Source organism: Ursus maritimus, unplaced genomic scaffold, assembly GCF_017311325.1.
Source record: "Ursus maritimus isolate PB19 unplaced genomic scaffold, ASM1731132v1 scaffold_3, whole genome shotgun sequence".
In the NCBI taxonomy this organism is placed as follows: domain Eukaryota; kingdom Metazoa; phylum Chordata; class Mammalia; order Carnivora; family Ursidae; genus Ursus; species Ursus maritimus.
The window spans coordinates 102,615,573-102,638,189 of NW_024425563.1; the positions used below are offsets into that span (position 1 = coordinate 102,615,573).

Sequence of the window (22,617 nt, forward strand, 5' to 3'; positions counted from 1 at the left end):
CTTTCGTTTTAGACTACTAAGCTTTCCTGGATACCTTCGATTAATTGAACTTAATATTAGAAGAACCTCCCCTTACCACAATAAAAAAGGCATTTGTGGGATGCACTCAAGTGTGCTGTCATTAACTCAGGCACCCAACCAGTGTGCTTGTCATCCTGATGTGACTGGTGACCTTGACCAGGACTGGAGAGCCTCCTGTTCGGGTCTGCTCTGTGCAGGGGGCCCTCGCTGTCCGATTCCATCAAGTCAGGCTGTATTGTGCACACGAAATTTTTTCGGAGGATAGGTCTCATGTTAAGTGTCTCGCCACAATGGAATGTTTGCAAATTAAATCGACATACTATTTGGTTTTTGAAAAGTCAGTTCCGACCATTGGAGTCTCTTTAACCCACATTAGGGGAGCTTGACTACCCAGAAAGATGTAGAGGGTGGATCTGAGCCCCGTTTCTGGAAGAAGTGGTGACAGTTTACTAGATATTCTTCATAAATCAAGCATAAACTCACCAGAGGACTGTCCTCCCAAAGAGCCCTGTGAGACCCTCCCACACCCAGAAGTCTCTCTGCACCTCTGCAGCCTCACACAGCCATGTGTCGCTCCCACCGCCCTCCCCCTGCTCTCAGCCCAGCTCCTAGCTCACCAGACCACAGACACCCCGTCCTTTGATAGCATGAATTTTCATCTAGCAGCTCCTATGTCAGGCTGCATCCTCCAAGGTCTTGGCCCTCCCTTCGGGTGGCTCCTCCTCCCCCTCACTGCCCCAGCCCTGCAAAGCCTCCTGCCTAGCTGGAGGCCGCCCCCAGGGCTTCTGTGCCCCCCTCCCTTCCAGTCGGAGTCTGGCTCACCTAGAGAGTGGCCATTCCTAGCGGCAGCCCATCTCTGATCCCACTGGTCAGCAGAGGTGCTTGTGTCTTCCTCTGCTTTCTCCCTTCCTTCCCTCTGCACAACTGCAAGGTACAGCTCAGCACCGTGTCCCTTAGGAGGCTGTGTTGTAAGTGCTCCCTGTCCTCTCCTAGCTGGAAACCGCAGCGAACACGCTTGGTTGAACTTCTCCAGCGCGCCCCGTTCTGTCGCTGTCATCAACTGAGTGCCTTTGGGACAGGAGCCGGTGTGTGTCTCACATTCAAGAAATGGTGAGGAAGAGGGGCGCCTGGGTGGTGCAGCGGTTAAGTGTCTGCCTTCGGCTCAGGGCGTGATCCCGGCGTTATGGGATCGAGCCCCACATCAGGCTCCTCCGCTATGAGCCTCCTTCTTCCTCTCCCACTCCCCCTGCTTGTGTTCCCTCTCTCGCTGGCTGTCTCTATCTCTGTCGAATAAATAAATAAAATCTTTAAAAAAAAATAGAAATGGTGAGGAAGGGATAAATTGATCGGTTAATTAATAGCCTACCGTAGCACAGCTTCGGGGCAAAGATCACCTTAAAATAATCCACATGCGAGGCTGTTTCAGAATGGTGACTAGGCTAATGTATGATCCGCAAAAATCATAAGACGAGGTCCCAAACTCCTTTTTAGTCTACTAGCTTGCTGTGAGAGAGATTGTTTCCTCCATTTTACCAGTTTCATCTTAAATTTCTTGTCTGGAAAAAAAATGTGGCTATGGATCCTTCCTGGTGTGACCTAGTAAGTTTAGATTAATTCATGAAATAATGGGGACATTGTGGTGAAACCAAGGACTAAAAGAGGCATTCTTTGGCACGTAAATATCTGTTCAAGCAATTAAGAAATTAATGTTCAAAATTTATTTAGAGTAATTAGCATAATCATTCCTTTTATAAACAAATATAAAGAAAACTTAACTAAAAATATTTTATGTTTTTGCTCCAGATTATTTGCCCCAGAAAGAATATATTCTTATCAGTGTTTTGGTCTTTGCTTCCCCTTTGACATAGAGCCTGGGAACATGCATCTCTCCCTGTGAGAAGCGTACCTACCCGTAGACCGCGCTCAGAGTTTCAGAGGTCGCGTGCGCACAGACAGTTGCAGGCGGGCGTCTCATCTCACGTTTACCACGCCCGTCGTTTCCCGAGGCTTCAGAAGAGGAGCTTCAGAGCAGCAGTGTCTGGCTGATACAAATGTCAGTTTGAGACACTGTTTTTGAGAAGGAAAGCCTGCATTAGGGGACACAGACAGGGATCAAAATGTGGGGGTGATGGGATAGAAGACTGGCACGTCAGACCGTCCCGTTCAAACACAGAATTAAAGCTACACGCATGTGTACGCGTGGAGGGCAGCGCACGTGTGTGTGTGCCCGTATGTGCGTGCGTGTGCACAAGTGTGTGCGCGCAAATGTGCGCGTGTGCGTGTGCGCGAGTGTGTTCGTGTGTGTGCGCGCGAGTGTGTGAGTGTGTGTGCACGAATGTGCGCGTGGGTGAGTGTGTGCATAGATCCAAAGTCTAAGTAGGGAGAGCACATGAAGGAACAGGGATATGAGCAAGAAAGCTGTAGCTTAAGTTAAAGGAAAAAACTTTGCTCTAGATCATTGTTGCTTTTAAAATGCCCAGACTTGTCCATATTTTCCCGTTGTGCTGTTGGCACAGAATGTCCCTGTGACGTCCCATAGTACTTCAGTCAACTCTAAAAGCTTTGTTTCAGCATGTTTTATTGATATCGATATGTTTCCAATCTCTACCAGGTCTTGTAAACATTAGGCATGAAACTTAACTAAATTATTCAGAACAGAGGGTAAATATGAGGTATGTGTACCACGCGAGGTTTCAGAGACTTCCTTGACTGTGTTGTTAAGTTTTCAGATTTTCAAAATTTCCAGCTTAAGCCCAAGATTATGGGGGTGTTTATGATATTCTTTGGTTGTAAGCTATGGTTGAAAAATTATAGGGGACACTGTGTGACTACCAGGGAGCTTGGGATCTTGATGAAATCCGCACTGTCATATGCAGGTTTGGACAGGGCGTGACTAAAGCCAAGGATGGACCCGGCGTGGGCAGTGCACTTGGCTGACTTGAGCCCAACAAAACAGTAAGGAGCCATCACCGCATGATGGTCCCGTGGGTACACGGCTCTTCTCCACAGCCCTCGTGGGGAGACCAAGCACTACCCAAGGCTGGCAGCCCTCCTTGCCCCGGCCACACTGACCCGAAGTCTTCCCCTGTGATCTAGGCCTTTGATGTTCCCTGCTGTTGGAACATCACAGATTTTTTTACCTGAACAGATCAATGGCTCCTGACACTCTTTTATAGTTCTATAACATTCTTTTATAGTTCTATTATGTTATTCACCATACAGTACATCCCCGGTTTCCAATTCTGTTGATTCGAACTCCTGTCAGGACTGTCTGTGACCCTTGCATCATTCTGGTGCTCAGAAAGCTCCGTGCAGAGGCATCTCCTGGAGAGCTGGTGAAGGTGCAGATTCTGATTCTGGGGGTCTGTGAGGAGGCCAGGGCTCCCCATCCCCGACAGGCTCCCAGGCAAGGCCAGCATCGCTAGTCTGCACACCACGCCAGAGTCGAAAGGCTTTAGCCTTCTGCTGCAGTCACCTAACTGGTCTCTGTACCCTCCCCTGGAGGCCACACTGCCTTCTCTGCGTGGCAGCAAGGGTTTTTTTTTTTTTTTTTTTAAGTTAGAAGGGGGAGATTATTTAATTTTACCAAGATGCAGCATGGCATGGAGAAAAATAATTCTCAGTCATAAAACAAGTATGCACCATTGAAACCACATGCTTTAAAAAAATGACATCTATCTTTATAAGAAAAAAGTCACAGTGTTTGAAAATTATAAGCTACTATGCTTCCCTCTGTCCTCCCAGCTTGAGGGCAAGAGTCACCTGTTACAAGGCCACTGCCGGAAGCCAGTTCACTCATCACCAGGAGCGCTGCGGGCTCCCGCGTCAGGGTGCTGGCTCTTCCCACAAAGCCAGCGCGTACCGAGGGATGATGGGCCTTTTTGAGACCTCTGCCTTACAGCGTGTGCTTCTAAACAAGTTGTGTAATTAAACCTTTGTTTTGAGGAAAGCGTAGATTCACCTGTTGCTGTAGGAAATGATACAGAGAAGTCGCGTGTACCTTTTACCCAGTCTTCCCCGATGGGAACGTGTCGTGATGTCACAACCAGGAAACGAAGGGCAGTGCACGATTTCTATCACCACAGGGATCCCTCCTGTTTTGCTCTTACAGACAAGCCCCGTTCTGGGCGCCAGCTAGGTCCTTCTCTAAAAACACAATCAGGGGCGCCTGGGTGGCTCCGTCGGTTAAGCGTCTGCCTTGGGCTTGGGTCATGATCCCGGGATCCTGGAATTGAGCCCCACGTCGGGCTCTCTGCTCAGCGGGGAGTCTGCTTCTCCCTCTCCCTCTGCCCCTCCCCCCGCTTGTGCTCTCTCTCACTCTCTCTCAAATAAATAAATAAAATCTTTGAGGAAAAAAAAATTTTTTTTAAACTGTAAATTTTATGTTCTTTTTTTTTTTAATGGCTTTTTATTATGTTAGTCACCATACAGTACATCCCCGGTTTCCGATGTAAGGCTTGATGATTCATTAGTTGCGTATAACACCCAGTGCACCATGCAATACGTGCCCTCCTTACTACCCATCACCGGTCTATCCCATTCCCCCACCCCCCTCCCCTCTGAGGGAGGAAAAAAATTTTTAAAAAACCCAAAAACACAATCTAAGGCAAGTTCCTCCTTGTTTAAAACCCATCAGTGGTTTCTTACTTCCTTTAAAATGGAATCAAAGCCCTTAGCAACAAGCCCATCACCTGGCCCCTCTGCCTTGCAATTCCCAGTGCGTCCCAGCTTCATCTCTACTCGATTTCTCTTCAGCCAGTGCCACCACTCCTCCCACAAGGAAGCCCCCCAAACCCCTCCACACACTTTGCTAAGCCCCTCTTGTCCTTAAGAGCTCAGCTGGATGGCCATTCCTCAAGGAACCCTGCCACGACCTCTCAGACCTGGTCAAGTTTCTGTACTCCAGAAGCAGCCACACAGCCAGGATCACCACTGCAATTCCGTACCGAATTTGGTGAACGTCCGTCTTCCCCACTGGGATGTAAGTTTCATGAAGCAGGAACAATATCAGTCCTATCGGTGCACGTCCCTGGACCTCAAGTGTTGCCTGGCGCACGCGGACCCAAACATGATGAGGGAGATGGGGGTGATGATGATGATGATGGTGATGATGGCGGCTTACATGAGCCAGACACTCTTTTACAGATAGTAACATCTTAACCCTACGACGACCCCATGAGGGCACTCTTACCCTCGTCTTACAGATGAACACAGGGAGACTCCGCAAGGAGTAATTTGCCCCAGGTGACAGCAGTCGCTCCTTCACAGGCAGGCACCCAGAGCTGGAGCCCATGTGCTTGGGTAGGATAACTTTCTGCCCCCATGGCCGCCCTCTGCGCACGGGACCATCACGCACATCGGTAAGGTGTTCAGTGGGCACCTGCTGGATGAATGAATAAGGGGAATGTTTTCTGAGCTGGCTCTGATTAACCACTGGCAGGGACGTCACACGCGGACGAAGATTACCAGGGGCTTTTCATTCTGGTGGGCTTGATTCTCAGTGATTTCCTCATTACGGTTTTTTTTTTTTTTAATAACTTAAGTATTAGGTAGACATGAATTAGAAAGTCTAAATTATTTGCAAGTGTAAACTCTAAAGCGTTTTGTAAATGTTTTTTTCTTTGTGAGTGGATGAGTGTATAATGAATATAGCATTCATTATATGACAAGTATTGTGGGATTTAGGAATTCTTTTATGAAATAACACAAACATCCAGCACAACACAAACATCCCCATTTAACCTCAAATCAACACTCAATAATAAATGAATAAACTTAGGGGGGGAAAGCAAGTGTATTTCTAATGGCAAAAACCATTCCCAGTGAAAATTAATTAAGTTAATAAGAGTTCCTCTATCCTTTGGCACATTAATACTTACTCCTAATTGTTATTTGATATTTTTGGTTTTGTATTTCTTTTGCAAATTGAGCAAGCATTTGATGAATGACTGGGTTCTGCTACCCAACTTCTGGACTGTTTCCAAGCATGAAATTACAATTCCAGATAATCCTGTCACAAAGATCTGGGTCTCATTAGGAGGGAGGGGAGCTGGGAGATGGCCCAGTTTGGCCTCCCCCAAACCAAGCAGCCATGGCTTTCTCTAGTTCTACACACGATTTAAATTTTTTAGTAATCCTAAAAATTGATGTGCTTTTTCCATGAAAGGAAGTGTGGCCACATTTTCCAGAGGGGGAGTCATCTGTGTCCTTACTCCTTCGTGTTCTCATCCCCAGCCCCTCACCCTTGCTACCACCCACACAACATCTGTAGTTCTTAAACTAAAAGCACAAATTATTGTAAAAGTTAATTGAGCTTACAAAGAAATGCTTGTATAGAAAACTTTCTCAGCTTCAAGGGAAACAATCTGGTTTGAGTGGCCATTCAACAGTAGAAATCAGTTCATTGAAAGGCACTCCTCCAGCCCCTTAGGAGTGTCCCTTCTGCGGCCACCACCCCCCTTCTAAAGATTTGAAGATGTGCCAGAATAAACAGCTGGAGGATGAGTTTGGTAAAGCCATAAAGCACACACTTACAGGTTTTTACTTCTCTGGTTACTGGCCTCAATAACCAGATAGTCAGCTGAAAAAGCCAAAAAACAAACAAACGAAAACAGGCTTTAGATTACAGATTAGTGACTTATTGAAATGTGTCCATTACACTGGGCCTAGGCCTCCGGCCGTTTAAAGGCCATTGGATGCCACCCTCACACAGCACTGGCCTTGCAGGGACACGCCGAGCCCCAGGTTGCCAAGAACGACTTTATCTTCATCAGTGTGTTCTGTCAGATTGGATGGGGCGGCCAGAGAAGCCAGGGCTGGCACAAGAACAAATAGAAAGGTTTCCGATCCCCCGGAGTGAATTGTTGAGCCAGGACTTGGTCCTTAGACATATCGGGGGATAAGCAGCTTTCATTTTTAGGGGTTTTCTAGGCCCGGCGACATGGCTCCAGCCACTTGGCTCCGGCCACACCGTCGCACTCCTCTCCCTCAATTACCAGGAGTCTGCTAGACTGACGTCACATGCAGAGGCAGGAGGGTCCTTCATCGCAGAGCGTCCTGGCGGATGCCTCGTCACTGGTCAGTACCTGCACTTTGACAGACGCTACTGATGATCAAAAGCAGCCTACGTGGCTCCTGGAGACTGGTCCCTCATTGTCCCCACAGGAAAACATCAGATAGTTTCTTACAAAGCAATAAGGAGGCCCACTCTGGTATTCTTCGGCCTGGAGTTTCTATCGTGGTGGAGCAGTGAACCCTCCTCATTGTATTTAAACGTGAAGGCTATTTAGGAAAGCTTTACAAAGAAGAGAATTCTAAGATGTCTACGGTAAGCAAGATAAAAACATAAAAGTTGAAGGTAGGAAGTTGTTCAAAGGAAGATACGAAATATGCTTTGTAAACTACCTGTGTGAGTTATTCTTATATATTCCGTTGATTCATAACGAATAATGAGGCAAGGATGGCAATGATATGTTCACTTGTTTGTTCTTCTAACAGACTCATGTTTTTGGAAGACATTGCTCTGGTTAAATCTCAAACACGTTCAATCCGAAAATGGGCTTTCAGCAATAGAATTCTGTCTCTGCAGTCAGTAGCAAATATAATTCTCCTGGGCTAGTGCGATGTGACAGAAACTAAAACCTGAGAGAGAGAGGCGCCTGGGTGGCTCAGTCGGTGAAGCATCTGCCTTCGGCTCAAGTCATGATCCCGGAGTCCCGGGTTCGAGTGCCGCATCAGGCTTCCTGCTCAGTGGGGAGTCTGCTTCTCCCTCTCCTCCCCCCATCCCCTGCTTGTGCTTTCTCTCTCTGTCGCTCTCTCTCTCTCTCAAATAAATAAATAAAAAATCTTAAAAAGAAAATAAATAAATAAAACCTGAGAGAGACCCAAGCAAGGAAAAATACTTCCTCGTCCAAGCTGGAGAGGAATTTACCGTCAGCCCTACTATTAATAGATGCGGGGGAGATTCCATTTTCATTGCTCAACTGCCATATTAGTTATTAAACTTAAAAGAAGAATCACGTCTGCTAAAAACTTACATTTGATGTTAATGCAGAAATTTGAGTGATTGCAGCAGCATGTATCCGTCTTTCATTCCTTGCTGAATTTTTCAGCGTCATGAGCTAAAGGGAAGCCACAGGAAGCAGAATGTTTGCTGTTGTTCTCAAACGACACATTATTCTTTAAAGAGACAAAATGTGCTGTGAAACAACGGAGTGCTTTCACCACCCAAGTACGAGCCAGTGCAAGACTGTAAGACGCAGCCGCAGACCAGGAAGCCGGGAGGAAGACCTGGATGGGGTAGTCTTTCTGGGGGATGTTGCTGGCAAGGGAGGCCACACACACGGAATTCCCAAGAGCACGGAGGAGGAGGGAAATCTGGAGCAAAGTCGCCGGGTGGGAAAAGCAGGGGTGAGGAGCAATCGTTGTCTTCCCATATCTGCAGGGCTTAAGGTAGAGGAGGAATGAGGCGCGTCTCTGCGAAGCCAGAGGACTTTCTCAGGGGACTAGTTTCAGATCACTGTAAGGAATAGTTACGTGATAGAGTTATACATACGGGAATGTTGCTTCACAAACTTGTAGCAAGATTCAAATTCAGAACGGACAAGCAGCACTTGACAACCATTTGTCATGACCATGGAAGGCCAGGGTTCTTGGGTGTAATGGGGGATATATAGAGTTGGACATCCCATTCTGAAAGTGAGCGATGCCTAGCACAGAGCTGTTAACACCGGCTACACAAAACCACACAAACGACACTTCCCAGCCCCGGCACGCCCCAGCCGTCTTCCGTACCTCGTATCTTCCGTTCCTCTATGTAGCTGATGATGGAATAGGAAGATCTTCACCCTAAGAAAACTCTTTTGGAGTTTGGCCTTGGAGGAAAATGATTCTGTTTAACCACATTTACCTTCTAGAAAGTACAGGGTGAAGGGAACCCTAATCCCATACCTCCCTACCTCCTATTAGGCCTTCCTCTAAAGCAGAGCTTGGTGAAGTACAGACCATGGTTCAAATCCAGCTACTGCCTGTTTCTGTCAACGGCGTTTACCTGCGCATAATGGTGCCAGGCCCATTGATCTGCTTCTTGTCTGTGGCTATTTTCCATGCTAGCGGCGGAGCTGAGAGGTTGGAACAAGCCCTGTATGATCTGCAAACCTGAAAGTATTTACTGTCTGACTCTTCTCAGAGCAAGTTTGCCAGCCCCTGCTCTGGAACATCATAGAGGATGTTCCCGACACTCTCTTCTCTGGACTTCGGTCTGCGGCGAGGGAAGGCCGGCTTCGGCAGCATCACCAAGTGACTTTGCGCAGGCAGGTGCGGCATCTGATAGCAAGTGGTCGTGTCTGGGACTGGCTACTGTGAATTGATAGCTGTCCTCATGGAGGGGAAAATGTGTTCTAGAAACAATAGTGTATGAGCTAAAATTACAGTTCCTTTGTGACAGAGACTTGGCTCGGGCTTCTCCTGAGTTAACGCGGTAGGTGTTACTGATTTTCGGGTCAGTCTTTCTTCGTCAGTGAACCCAGGAAGTGGGCTTTGGGACACAGAGCTAACTAGCGAGGGCGGCTTCGGGCTTCCCCCCGGGACCAGGTCTGTCCTCTTCATTCTGCTGTTTGCACTGGTACTTCCTCTTCCCATTTGAAAGTGAAACTTAAAGGGAATATTTAGATTAAGTAGGAGTAGATGAAAAAACTGTCCATTTTAAAGCAAGCATTAAATAAAAACACGTGCATGCACCCAGCACACAGATCCAGCTACGCTTACGAAACCACCGCGAAGGGTCAGACGAGGACTTTTTCTAAGTGAAAAATCGCAGCAGAGAATGTTCTGAACAGCTAGCTGGGAGTTCTCTTAAGGGAATTCTGAAAGGCACAGAAGAGGTGTGGCTTCCTCAGCTCTAACTGCCCAGCAAGGGCTCCCTGGTCAGGGATGGGTCCAGATGCCTTCCTTGCAAGCCCTGGGCTCGTGCCTGCGACCACGGCAGGCTGGTTCGCTCCGTGGCGGGAGCTCCCAGCTGCTCACCAGGCCACACACAGCTTGCGAGCAGGAGGCAGAGGGGTCTACTGCTCAGAGTGCTCGGAGGAAGGAAGCAATTCATCCTACCGGGGTCCAGTCCAGATTGAATTCGGATTCGAGCCGTCATTGTATTTGTTAAGGGTCTGCCATGTGTCAGGTGCTTTGGCCTCGATTTCTGCCATCTCATTGAATCGTCCCGAGTCATAAGTCCTTGTTTTACAAGAAAAAGAGACTCCACATGATCAAGAAGTTGTCTTGGTAGTAGTGAAACCCCAGTTCTAATCCGGACCTCGTGACTTCCAGGTCATGGTCATTGACAGGTGCCGATGGAAGTTTGATGGTTTGTTGTTCTATGGTCAAAATGGCAGGGGGATAGCTTGTCACAGTTTTCTTTTTCCTTTTTTTTTTCTTTTCTTTTTTTTGCATTTTGCTTTTTCTTCCTTCGTTCCTTCCTTCCTTTTTTTTTTCTTTTACTTTTGAAATCCTTCATGACATGAACATGAAATATTGGTTCAAATAGTTCTGCTGAGAACCTGACATGTTTCTGTAACTTGGAAAAAGCAACAACCACCACAACAAGCAGTAGACTCCCCTCATTGGTGAAAACAAGCCACTAATCTCTATAGGCAGACTGTTCTTCTTCCTTCCACTGCTTCTCATTTGTTCCCAGGCGCAAAAGGGAGGAGGTGGGTGACACAGAGAACAATTCCAGCCCCAGGTGGCAGGGTGGCTGGCTCCGACAGGAGCAGCCCGGAAACCTCCGCTTTCCCCCTGCGTGCCCTCCAACCCCATCTCCTGAATCCATTTCTCTCCCAAGTACCCGCATAGAGTGGCTGAGTTTCCTGTGGCCTCCAACAGCTCCGCCTCATTCCCCACTCCCCTAGCTCCCTCAGGTACTGTTTGTTCTGTGTTGATGCTTGGGGCAGATTCCAGATCCGCCCTTGCTCTGGAGGTTCCCCATAGAAGAGCTCTTTGATCTCCCTGAGCTTCATTTCCAGGCTTGCCTGCGGTTCTGCAAGAGCCAGACCTTTGGAAGTTTTCACACAGCCAAGGCTCGCGGGCTAGCTGAGGAACTAGACATACCTTCCCATGGCAGGTGCTGCCGGGGGAGGGGCGGAAGGGGTGCTACCATTATCTTTGTTTTAAGAAGAAAACACTGATGGAATGGCCTTTTCCTGGTGTCTTAGTGATTGCTCCCTTGTTTCAAATTTTTACTGTTGTCATTTGCTTTGTTTCTTTGTGGGGGGCGGGTAGGGTGGCTATTTCTGTTGGGTCCTAATGCTCAATGGCAAACCAACTTAAATGTGTGTGTTATTTAGGGACAGCCTTAAAACCATGTGCATTAGAGGCTGATTTTTTTCAAAACATGGGTAATAATAGAAAGTTTAAAAGAACATTTAAACCACCTTGGGGTAGGGGCGTAGGCAGGCACTGCCCCCTACAACCCAGAGTCTTTCTGAGGAGAAACGCTTGCAACAAAGGTCTTGTCCCCTAATCTGGATTAGAAATCTTTTCTTTCCTTGCAAATTACAAATCTTTTCCAGGATTTTGTTTAGTAAGAATGGATGGAGACATGATCCTTACAGATAACTGTAAACAAACCCAGAAAGGGTCACTTGTACCCCCAAATTAGGATGTGGGCAATGACCCAGAGGAGGGGAATGCAGAAAAACAGATAGGAATGGTAGAAACCTGAATTTTTGGAGAGTGGTATCTTGGGGGACGGTGCGAGGCAAAGTCACCAGGGCACTTTAGGCGACTGGTTACTTTACTCTGAACGGGAAGTATCACGTTTCCATTTGCTTGGTAAGAAGGAACATTGGAGTCCTCTTCCCGCATAACTCCAGGCTGGTGATTTCTCTGCTTTCTGACTCGTGTTCCTTTAGTACGTCTCTACCCTGCGTGGCTTTAGGATGTCCTGTGATTATTTCATGTGTAAAGTCATCTCCCCAAAGGGCTCATATATTCCTTCAGGGCAGTGAGTACTTCTGATTCATTCTTGGCAACTGTGGCTTTACTATTTTATTAAATATGCTTTAGTTAAATAAGTGAGTTAACAAAAGAGCAAACAGCCGCTCCTGGCGTGGGGGCAGATCACAGAGCATAGGGGAATGAACCCTTTCTGAGAGGCCGTAGCAACACCTAAGGCTAAGGACTGTGATGCTTCTCGGCCATGCATGGCATTCAGATGAATTCTAGAGGGACGGCTCAGCCAGCAAGTAAATAGCCCAACACGGGGAGTATTACTCAGCCTTTGTCATTGCAGAGTGAGTCATGTGGACCTGAGCAGGATGTAAAACAGAAGGTATGTGAGTTGGGTGAGGACTGTGCCCAGAGCAGTGAAATCTCGTCAGCCCTGCCTCACTTTACCCAAGTCCTCTTGCTGGGAATGACCGGTTGTGAGGGTGTGTGTAGGAAGGGAAGAGCTGCACCCTGCGATGTAACGTTAGACTGAACTATGAGAAGCTGTTGAAGATGCAGCAGGTTGGCAACCATGCATGCCAAGGGCTTTGGGAATGTTGGACCCGAGGGCTCGCACTCTCGCCCACCCACTGTCTTCAGCTCACCTGTTCTCTATTGCACAGAGTCAAGTCAGAACTGAAAGGTGGTAGTAAACTGAGGGCGGTCTTCGGTCAAACTTTCATCAGCTTTCAAACCCGGTTTTCAAGCAATGGCCTTTGACACCAACCCCATTTTGGAATTTTATATTTCCCACGTCCTTCCCCCAGCCCTGCTCTGGGCTTAACGTCTGTGACAATCCCTCGTGTCTACTTTCCCACCCAGGCCCGCCCCTGAACTCCCCCATCCCTTCGAGTCTCCTGGCGTTCTGTGAGGCAGACAACTAATCAGATGGGCAAACCCATCCTAATTCAGTGGGTTATTCCGTGGTAACTAGCTCTTCAACACCTCTTCCTCCTCCAGGTCACAGGCAGGCTTCAGGGCAGCCCTGGAAACGGGGAGGACTGTGCAGGTGCCAGGTGTTGGCACGGTTCTTGACTCTGCACTGCCCTGCGCTGGTAGGTCTGAAGTACTAATCTGAGAAGGCAACAAAGCTCGCAAGAAATAGGTCAGAAGCAAAAATTGCAGTGGAGGCGAAGGATATAAGCAGTGGTTTGGCTACCAGACTTTTGGAAGGGAAGTGGTATTAGTCACCTCAGAAGTATTCCTATATGTGGAGAGAGAGCCCCCAAACATGAGTAAGCAATAGTCCCCAGCTAGGAGATTAGAAAAACAGAACTTAGGCCAGAGAGGAGGAGCTCACCCATGATATCTCTAGGAAGGAAAAACCAGACGCAGTAAATTCACTGCTGTTTATATTTTCACGTAGAGAGATTTTAAACCAAATCCAGTGTTCTGTCCTTTCTTCCATATGCCCTGCTCAGCATTCAGTCTTCAGTCAAGGTGCAGTAGCCACGTACAGATCCAGCTCTATATGACCTGATACAGATGGCAACACGTAATTCTTCCATCCGTGAATGTTTGTTCCGTGCACGTCCTTATGTGTAAAATACAGACACCGGCCACCAAGACAGAGTCTGAGTATGTCTGAGTATGTCTGAGACATACTAGGTATTCAGAAGAGATTTATTGGGTTGAATGAATACAAGGTTGGTGGATATTGCTTTATGAAATCTTTTTTAGTCCAAATCCGTTTCTCATAGTTCAATAATATAGGTCAAATTCATCTCTGACTAACCACTAAACTACCTATAAAAAATGGAATGGAGGGGCACCTGGGTGGCTCAGTTGGTTAAGTATCTGCCTTCAGCTCAGGTTTTGATCCCCGGGGTCCTGGGATCGAGTCCCGCATCGGGCTCCCTGCTCAGCGGGAAGTCTGCTTCTCCTTCTCCTTCTACCCCTCCCCCTGCTCATTCCCTCTCTCTCTCTTGCTCTCTCTCTCTCAAATGAATAAATCTTTTTAAAAATGGAATGGATTGCCAGCCATGTGATTTAAGATATTTCGTTTCCATTGTTAGGACCATTCTCGGAATAACATCCTATAATAATGAAAAGTGGTGACTTTTATTTCAGAATCTTAAAGCATCCTGAATTTCAACACAACTCATCAATTCTACTGAGACTATTTTTAAAAAATGTTTTTAAGTCCCTGGGTGGGGAGTGGGAAGTGGTCTGTTGGTATCATGAAGACATCGGCAGAAATAGATTGCCAATGTTTGGTTGCTAGGGTAAAGCCCCAGTGTCAGAGGTAATTTATATTTAGAGGTTGTGAATTATGAAGTCCTTCCATGTCCGTGATCTCATAACTGCTCACCTTACCGTGTCAAACATGCTGAGCTTGTCCCGTTTTTAACCAGTGAGAAACACCAAGACCCAGAGAGGTGAGGTGAGTAGAGGGAGACCATCCCATAATGATACTATCACCATCGTCACTCTGATAGATGCTTGATGATGTCACTGGAAGCATGTTCCACGGTCTCTCATAGAACTGGACTTCCTGGGATTCACACACATCACTTAACCCCCGAGAGAGTAGACACGATACACAAAGGTATCCTAACTCCATATATTGTTTAAAAATCATAAACTTGGCTTGGGATTAATGTAATGGCTAGGAGGAGAACCATGGGGATAGAAATCAACCAGTGTAGGTGTTCTGTTCCCTAGCTCAAAAATAAAAGAGGTGTTATTTTAAAATCTTCTGCTTGTCAACTTAATTGGAGTTACTGTAGCTTGCAGTTGTGTTGGGCATACCGAAGCTTGGCATGTTTAGTCCAGTAGGGATGTTATGATGCATGTGGCAAATTATCAAATATTTAAGAGGACCTTTTGACTATTACATGTGCATTTCCAAGTCACAGTGCAGATTCAAAGTCAGTTTGACAGTTATCTTTGGATGCCTATAAACTGAGAACTATTGATTAGTTAAAAATCAAATATGATAAAATAAGGAACTACTGATAAAATATAAAGTTCTGAAAAATCTTGACAATTATGAGACTTCTCCCACTCTATACAACCTTTGATTAAACCCACAATGACAATGTAAATGCTACTTTGTATTTACTTATATTTTTTTCCCAATTATTTCATTATGACTCAACCATAGATTTTCTACTTTCATATTACCAACTGTTGTGAGTTAAATAAGTTCTGTAGGCTAGTCTGGTACTGTAATCACAATTTATAACATTTTTCTATGCTCCCCAAAACTAATGTAAAAAATGTATAGATCAGGGGAAAAAATGCAGCTTGGGAACTCTTCAAGTCCATTGCTGTATGAAGTGAAACCATCTCTGTGCAATGCATTGTGTTTTCCAAGAGCTGCCGTACGTAACTATTAAGAACAATAATGAGGCGAATTATCTCCAGCTTATCCTCCCTTCTCACGTTTTCTGTATATAGTACTTCACTGCTCATCAGTTATGTCTAATTTTTAAAGCACTTTTACAAAGCCGTTTAATAATGGACAGTGTAAAACTTTGAGGCTCTTAATAGTTGTACTTGATCATTTCTCCATTAAAAATGTATTATATTAAAATGTCTTTTTTTTGGCCTTGTTTAACACAGATTTTTGTAAATTTTCCCCTCCGTAATTTTTTTATTATAATGTAATTTATGGTCACTATAGAAAATATGAAAAATTGAAAAACTGTAAGGAATAAAAAAAACACCCAGAATCCCACTATTCCTAAAAGACCATTGTTAACAACTTGGTGCATTTTCTGGGCATTTTTAGCATAGTTGAGATGGATATACATACACATTTTAAAATCACCACCACAATATACTTTCAGTAAGGCAAAAGAAATGATAAATTCTGTTACCATGAAACCTCTGACAAATTTTCTGAGTCTCTTTTTCTTCTATATTTTTAAATCTATTATATAAATATCATCTTACTTGGGATTTTCTTAAACGTTCTCAGCATGAAAGTGGAAAAACGTCCTCCTCTGGCTTTTAAAGCTTAATCAAATATGTTACACATTTTACAGTGACCAGCCAGAAGGTTGTGAGGACTGAGACTGTGGTAAGACATCCTGTCTCCTCCTCTTCCATCAGATGTACAGAAACAAGAGAAGCAAAGAGACCCCGTCAGGTCATCTAAGGCTTTCATGGTCTCATCCCTGCCATCCACGGTCGCACAGCCACCCACTGCTTTCCTATCTAAAATGGAAATGCAGTAACACACGTACACACATCAGACAGTCGGTCCAATGAGATACACATATATCTATGTAAAATCTGCCTCTCGGGGTGCCTGGGTGGCTCAGTCAGTTAAGCAGCTGACTCTTGATTTTGGCTCAGGTCATGATCTAAGGGTTCTGGGATCGAGCCAATCATTCTGTCTCTCTCTCTCTTTCAAATAAATAAATAAATCCTTTTTAAAAATTAAAAAATAGGGGCGCCTGGGTGGCACAGCGGTTAAGTGTCTGCCTTCGGCTCAGGGCGTGATCCCGGCGTTATGGGATCGAGCCCCACATCAGGCTACTCCGCTATGAGCCTTCTTCTTCCTCTCCCACTCCCCCTGCCTGTGTTCCCTCTCTTGCTGGCTGTCTCTGTCTCTGTCAAATAAATAAATAAAATCTTTAAAAAAAAATTAAAAAATAAAAACATCCACCACTCCCTGCCATATAGATAAGTGAATAAATACATACATATATTTGCATAAACAAATAATAATTCTTGATAGCGATGAATTTACTAGGAAGTAAAGAAAGCAGGGTGATGTGGTAGAATTTAATGGTGGCTACTTAAGCTAAGCTGGTTCCAGGACAGGCTTTTCTGAAAGGATGACCATTGACTTGGAATCCCAGTGATACAAGGGAGATGGAGATGCGAACATCTGTAGGGAAGGGAGATGGGCCCTGAAGTGAACAAGACCTGGGCCAGCTGGAGAGCACTAGGGGGTGTGGCTGGGACAGTGAGCAGGAGAGGCTGAGAGAAGCAGGGATGATGAGAAAGGAGCTCGTACTGGGTTCTAATTACACTGGGAATCTTTGGGATGGTTCAAGCCAAGGAGTGGTGTGATATGATTTCTGCTTCAAAACGAGGTGTTCTGTGGAAAATGGGGCCAACATAAAAGCACAATTTATGAGACCAAGGGCAGAGATTTACAAGAGCCCAGCTCCTTGGGCAAACATTCATATGTAGTTGAAAAAACAACAAATTAAAACAATTACGAATTTTCTTGGGCAATTTCAGAAGTGTCTAAGTGGATTTGGGAAAATCTGGAGAAACTTGTTTTAATGTTGCGTCTTAATCAGCAACACAGATTTGCCCAGGCTTGTGGGGAAAGAGAGGTGTACAGCCCCACAACGAGGCGGGAAAGTCACAGGCCCTACCCCGTCAAATCGAGGGTGTTCCAAGACTTAGAGGAGGCAGATTGTTTTTTTAAATTTTCAGTTCAGATAAATTGGGGGGTTCTTAAGAAAAAGAACAGCCAGGGTTGCCTGGGTGGCTCAGTTGGTTAAACGTCTGCCTTTGGCTCAGGGTCCTGGGAATGAGCCCCACGTTGCTTCGGGGGCTCTCTGCTCAGCCTGCTTCTCCTGCTCCCTCTGCCTGCTTGTCCGCCTACTTGTGCTGTCTCACTGCCAAATAAATAAATAAAGTTTAAAGAAAGAAGAAAGAAATGGAAAGAAGGAAGGAAGGAAAGAAGAGAGGAAGGAGGGTAGAGAGGGAAGAGGAAGGAAGGAAGGGAGGGAGGGAGGAAGGGAAAAGAGAACAACCAGACTGTGGATCGGCCCTAGATGCCCAAGGATAATCTGCAGATAACTTCCCATAAAGCGCTTGTCTCAATCTGTCCCTAAAAGCTCGTGCAACATGACATGGATGGGTCTCAAAATAGGAGGCTGTGAAGTCAGTCTTACACAAAAGGGCAATATTACGTTATCCCATTAATAGGAAATTCTAAAGCAGGCAAACCTGTTCCAAGTGAAAACAAATCACTTGTAGTGGTTTATGGTGTAGGGGGCAGGGATGGTCTGAGAAGAAGGTGGGGGCCCCAGGGACGACGTACGATGTGGAGGTGGTGTGAGGGGCCCCCGGGGACAGCATGCGATGTGGTGATGGGGTAGAGGTGGCCCAGCTGTGCATAAGTTGACACTCTCGAACGCTGCACTGAAGATCGATGACCTCACAGCTGGTGGGTGTTGCTGAGCAACAGCAGCTCGCAGTTCACCTGGGGCTGCTGGCAGTGGGATGCCCGGCCGGAATGCACTGGCGTTTACACCGTCTCTTTAGAATGTGTCGAAAGATAAGATGCGTAGAGAACGTGATAAAAGGAACACAGGCTAATCCAAGGACATCCGTGGTACAGTTCTTTCAGCTTCTCTAGACATGTATGCATCTTCATAATAAAATGGGAGGATGGAAGGCTAAGGGCTCTGTAGGGCCTGTGTCCCGGGACTGCTGCACCTGATTCAGCAGAACCGTCTTCAGATTTTTTCACAGGTAGAGCCAATCACTGTGGAGCTTGGTACACTTCTAAGTGTCTTGTCTTCAAACGGATAGCCCTGAAGTGACATTAAATTTCTCTTTGAACAAACGGCTTAAACACCTAATCCTCAATGTGTATTTTAATGAGATCATTAAATATGTTCTTTTTTCTTTCTTTCCTTTTCTGATAAATATTCTACAGAGTAACTCTATTTAATGCCCAATATTTGATGAAAGCGGTTTGCAGATCCCAACACCCCAGTTCAGATAATGCCACAGGGCAAGTATACGTCCACCGAGGTCCCCTAACATCTGTGTAGGCGTAGCTTGTATTACTGTCACATTTCTCAGTAGTTAATTTTAACAAAAGAAATTGTGTTTATTCAGTCTTTAAAACAATTCTGGAAGGTCAATATTATCTTCACTGCACCGACTACTTGAGGAAAGCACGCAATAGAGAGCTTCGAGAAGTTAGTCAGGGTCACGTACTGAGGAAGGGCAAAACAAAAGCTTTCTCCCAGGTGAATTAAAAAGCTCTCTCCCTTTGCGGTTTTGTCTTAAACCTGCCTAACTAGTTCGTAATTTTTTTTAAAAAAATAATTTTACTAATTCAGTTATCTCGCATTTGAATCTTCTCATTGCTTTATATTCATAATGTGAGACATTTGGTATAAATATGGAATGAAGGTGATACTTTGTTGAATCAAGAAACCTAGGTCAGATCATTCTGATCCTCACTCTGGTTTCCAGTTAAGACACGGTCGTCCCCTTTGTGGCAGACGGCAGGAGAAAGCCTCAGAAGAAATAGCTTTGTAATAATTTCTTTCGAGACTTCAGTACTTGATCCTGGAATAGAATTCATGACGGATTTGCCTTGAACTGAATCACACAGTCTATCAACTGCTTTCTTGTTCTCAAGAATACACATGTTGGGCACTTGTTGGGCTTTTTGCAGCTGTTTGCCATATTTAAAAAAATGAACATTTTGCATGAAGCTTTCTAAAAAGCCCATTTATGTGTTTACCCAAGTTGTGCAGTTGCTTCCCAAATGTTTTTTGAATTAATGCTCACATCGATGATGTGTGATGTTGCTGTTATCTTCCAAATGTAGCATCTCTTTTCCTGAATATAAAAGGCATCCATACTAATTGTAAACAACGAAGGGTCATGATAGGTATTCATCAAAAGAATATTTTAGGAGCTCATTTAGTATTTTTTGAATGAATTAATGAAAGCACAACTACAGTCTTTTTGAAATTATTTTTTCTGTAACGTAACAAGCTAAACTTACAGGGCATGTTTTCCTTTTTTACTGACAAAAGTTTCTTTGTCATTGATTTAGTAATAAAAATTCTTTGGTTCAGCTGAGAGAAGTTTATAAGCTTATATGCTTATCATTTAAAATGAAAGCAGCTGGAGGCACCTGGGTGGCTCAGTTAGTTGAGCGTCTGCCTTCAACTCAGGTCATGATCCCCCGGTCCTGGGATCGAGTCCCACGTCAGGTTCCCTGCTCAGCGGGGAGCCTGCTTCTCCCTCTGCCCCTCCTCCCACCACCGGCGCCTGGTCTCTCTCTCTCTCAAGTAAATAAGTAAAATCTTAAAAAAAAAAATTCTTTAAAATGAAGGCAAGTTTCATTTCTCTGTATACTGAAGAAACTCTTGTGAGATGTGCTCCAAGCCTAAGTTCTAGGACACTGTGCACCTGGCTGGGATGAAGGGTGTGACCAACCCAGATGACAGCCAATCAGTTAGGCTGAAATTTAGAGACCTTAGTTTGCCAGCCAGGAAAACAGCTTTTGCTTCAACGTGTGCCAGCTGAAAGGTCATGGGTTATTGTCACAACCCTGTACCTACATTGTGGGGATATCTTTGAAGACCTTGGAATTGGGAAATCAGTCTGGCCCCATCTGCACGCATTGCCGCCAACTGTGTCCAGATGTTCCAAATTGAGGTTGCAATCGAAGTAGCGTATACCCCTGAGTGAGAGCAGCCCAGAGATGTTGGGTCCGTCCAGTGTTATGGTTGGAGGAATTATGGACTCATTCTGCCCCTGGAGCAGATGGGCGCTCAGTATTGTCAGGCTGTTGTAGTTCCCACGTGAGAGTTCTCTCTACCACCAGATTGGAATGAGACCACAGAAGAGGGGAAGAGGGAAATCCCCGTAGAGTTAAAGGGGATGTGGCGACTGTTTCATATTCAATGTTGGTGTAAATGCTTCGGGTTGACTATGTGGTGTCTGAACTTGCGCTCGCTGCCGTGGCCCTAAAATGCAAGGGCAGACGGTCAGACGATGCTCTTCAGAGCAGTTCCCATGGGGAGGGAACAAAGAAGCCTATAAAATATAAATGTAAATTTAGAAAGAGTTTCTGAGGAAAGTACCTGCATGTTGACTTTGGCCTTGTCTTGGTTTTCAACCACCTGGCCGCTGATCGCACTTATCCCTTTGCACATGTGGCAGGACCTGGCTAGTTCTGAAGCCAGCCTCCAAAGCCAGAGGCCATATTTCTTCACTCTTACGATAATTTTGGTTCAGAGTGTAGTCCCTTAACAAGCTCCCTGCTTCAAAAGCCCCAACCTCTTTGTTTTGGTATGCTTGCTTAAACATGTCTTTCAAAGAGCTGGGTTTGTAAATATGACTTTATTATGATCTCCTTTGCTTTTAAATATAGACTGTCCAGTGTATTTCCTTAGGCTAACTTCGTCCCCTAATTTAAACTATTTCGTGTACAAAGTTAAAACATGCCAAAGAACGCAGGACAGCCGCACAGCCTCCTGTGCTGGGGGCTCCACATGGACTGTGCACAAATGGAGGACGTGTTGCCTTCTCACTAGTTGAGTGTGTTTTTAAATGTGTGCTTCCGTTCATTATTTTCTAGGTATATAATTAGTCCTTTGATTTATTCTTTGATGCTTTAGTTTAGAAGAATATTTTTAATCTCTGGCCAGTTGGATTTTAATTTACACTCTTACCATTGATTTTAAGTTGTACAACGTTGTGGTCAGAAAGTGTCGCCTAGTGTGTGTTACATTTGTCAATATCCTTTGGACGCACCGTGACGATTGATTTTCTTTTTTGTAAAGTAAAAAGCTCATTATATAGTTATTAATTCAACATCGTAATTATATTATTTCATACCTTCTGATACACATTTTTTTGTCTACCAAAGCTCTAAAAGACTACTTTGTCTTGGGGCGCTTGGGTGGTGCAGTCGGTTAAGCGTCTGACTCTTGATTTTGGCTCAGACTGTGACCTCAGGGTCTTGAGATCAAGCCCCGTGTTGGGCTCTTCATGAGCCTCTTTTCCTCTCCCCCTCCACCCCATGCGCTCGCGCGCGCTCTCTCTCAAATAGACAAATAAACCTTTAAAATGAAAAGACTATTTTGTCTTAAAGATTTTCACAGAATTTCCCCCTATTTCCCCAGGGATTTTTAACATTTTAAAATGAGTCCGTGCATTATAGGGATGAGCCGTCTCTTATTATGAACTGTGCCTTATATAGACAAACATTTTCTTGTCACATTAGTCTTGAGTGACCTTTTATCAGAGTTACTATTGTAAGTCACTGAAACTCGCAAAGTTAGTTGAAATGTGTGAACCTTTTGTTTTAGTTTTGCTACTTGGCATCTTATGTGGTATCTTTTTTCCCTGTTTTGCAGTTTGCCAGGGCACAAGTAACCGGCTCACCCAGTTGGGCACTTTCGAAGACCACTTTCTGAGCCTTCAGAGGATGTTCAACAACTGTGAGGTGGTCCTCGGGAATTTGGAAATAACCTACATGCAAAAGAATTATGACCTTTCCTTCTTGAAGGTTAGTTCAATCAATGTGGTTGTCTTACCCAAATATGATAGAAGGAAATATAAGGAGACAAAGACCTTAGTGTATTTGGTTTTCTATGGGAATTACAAGTGCTGGGGAGCTACAGATGCAAGTTTTATCAGAAAACCCTTCACCGGCCAGTGTCAAGTTATAGCTATGAGATAATGTCAAAGAGAAAGAGGCTAGCTGGCATTCCACTGTCTCCTGCTTTGTAGGCTTTTCCTGTTTCCTTGGTGTAAATACTCCCACTGCAGTTACAGCACTTCCCACATTTCCCAGATATCCAGTCGGCTCTAGTGAGCCACTAGGAGCCAGCTCCGAAGGCTTCAGAGTTTCGTGGTCGTTGCACTTTGGATTTGATTGGC

At 45.2% G+C, this 22,617-nt stretch overlaps 1 protein-coding gene across 1 annotated transcript in view; it reads left to right on the plus strand.

Annotated features, from left to right (window-relative positions):
• EGFR (epidermal growth factor receptor) overlaps positions 1-22,617 on the plus strand; it is a 202,758-nt gene that overhangs the window by 116,707 nt on the left and 63,434 nt on the right. The window contains exon 2 of the mRNA XM_040644520.1: positions 22,092-22,243. Coding sequence (XP_040500454.1) covers positions 22,092-22,243 — 152 coding nt within the window. The remainder of the gene's footprint in view (positions 1-22,091; positions 22,244-22,617) is intronic.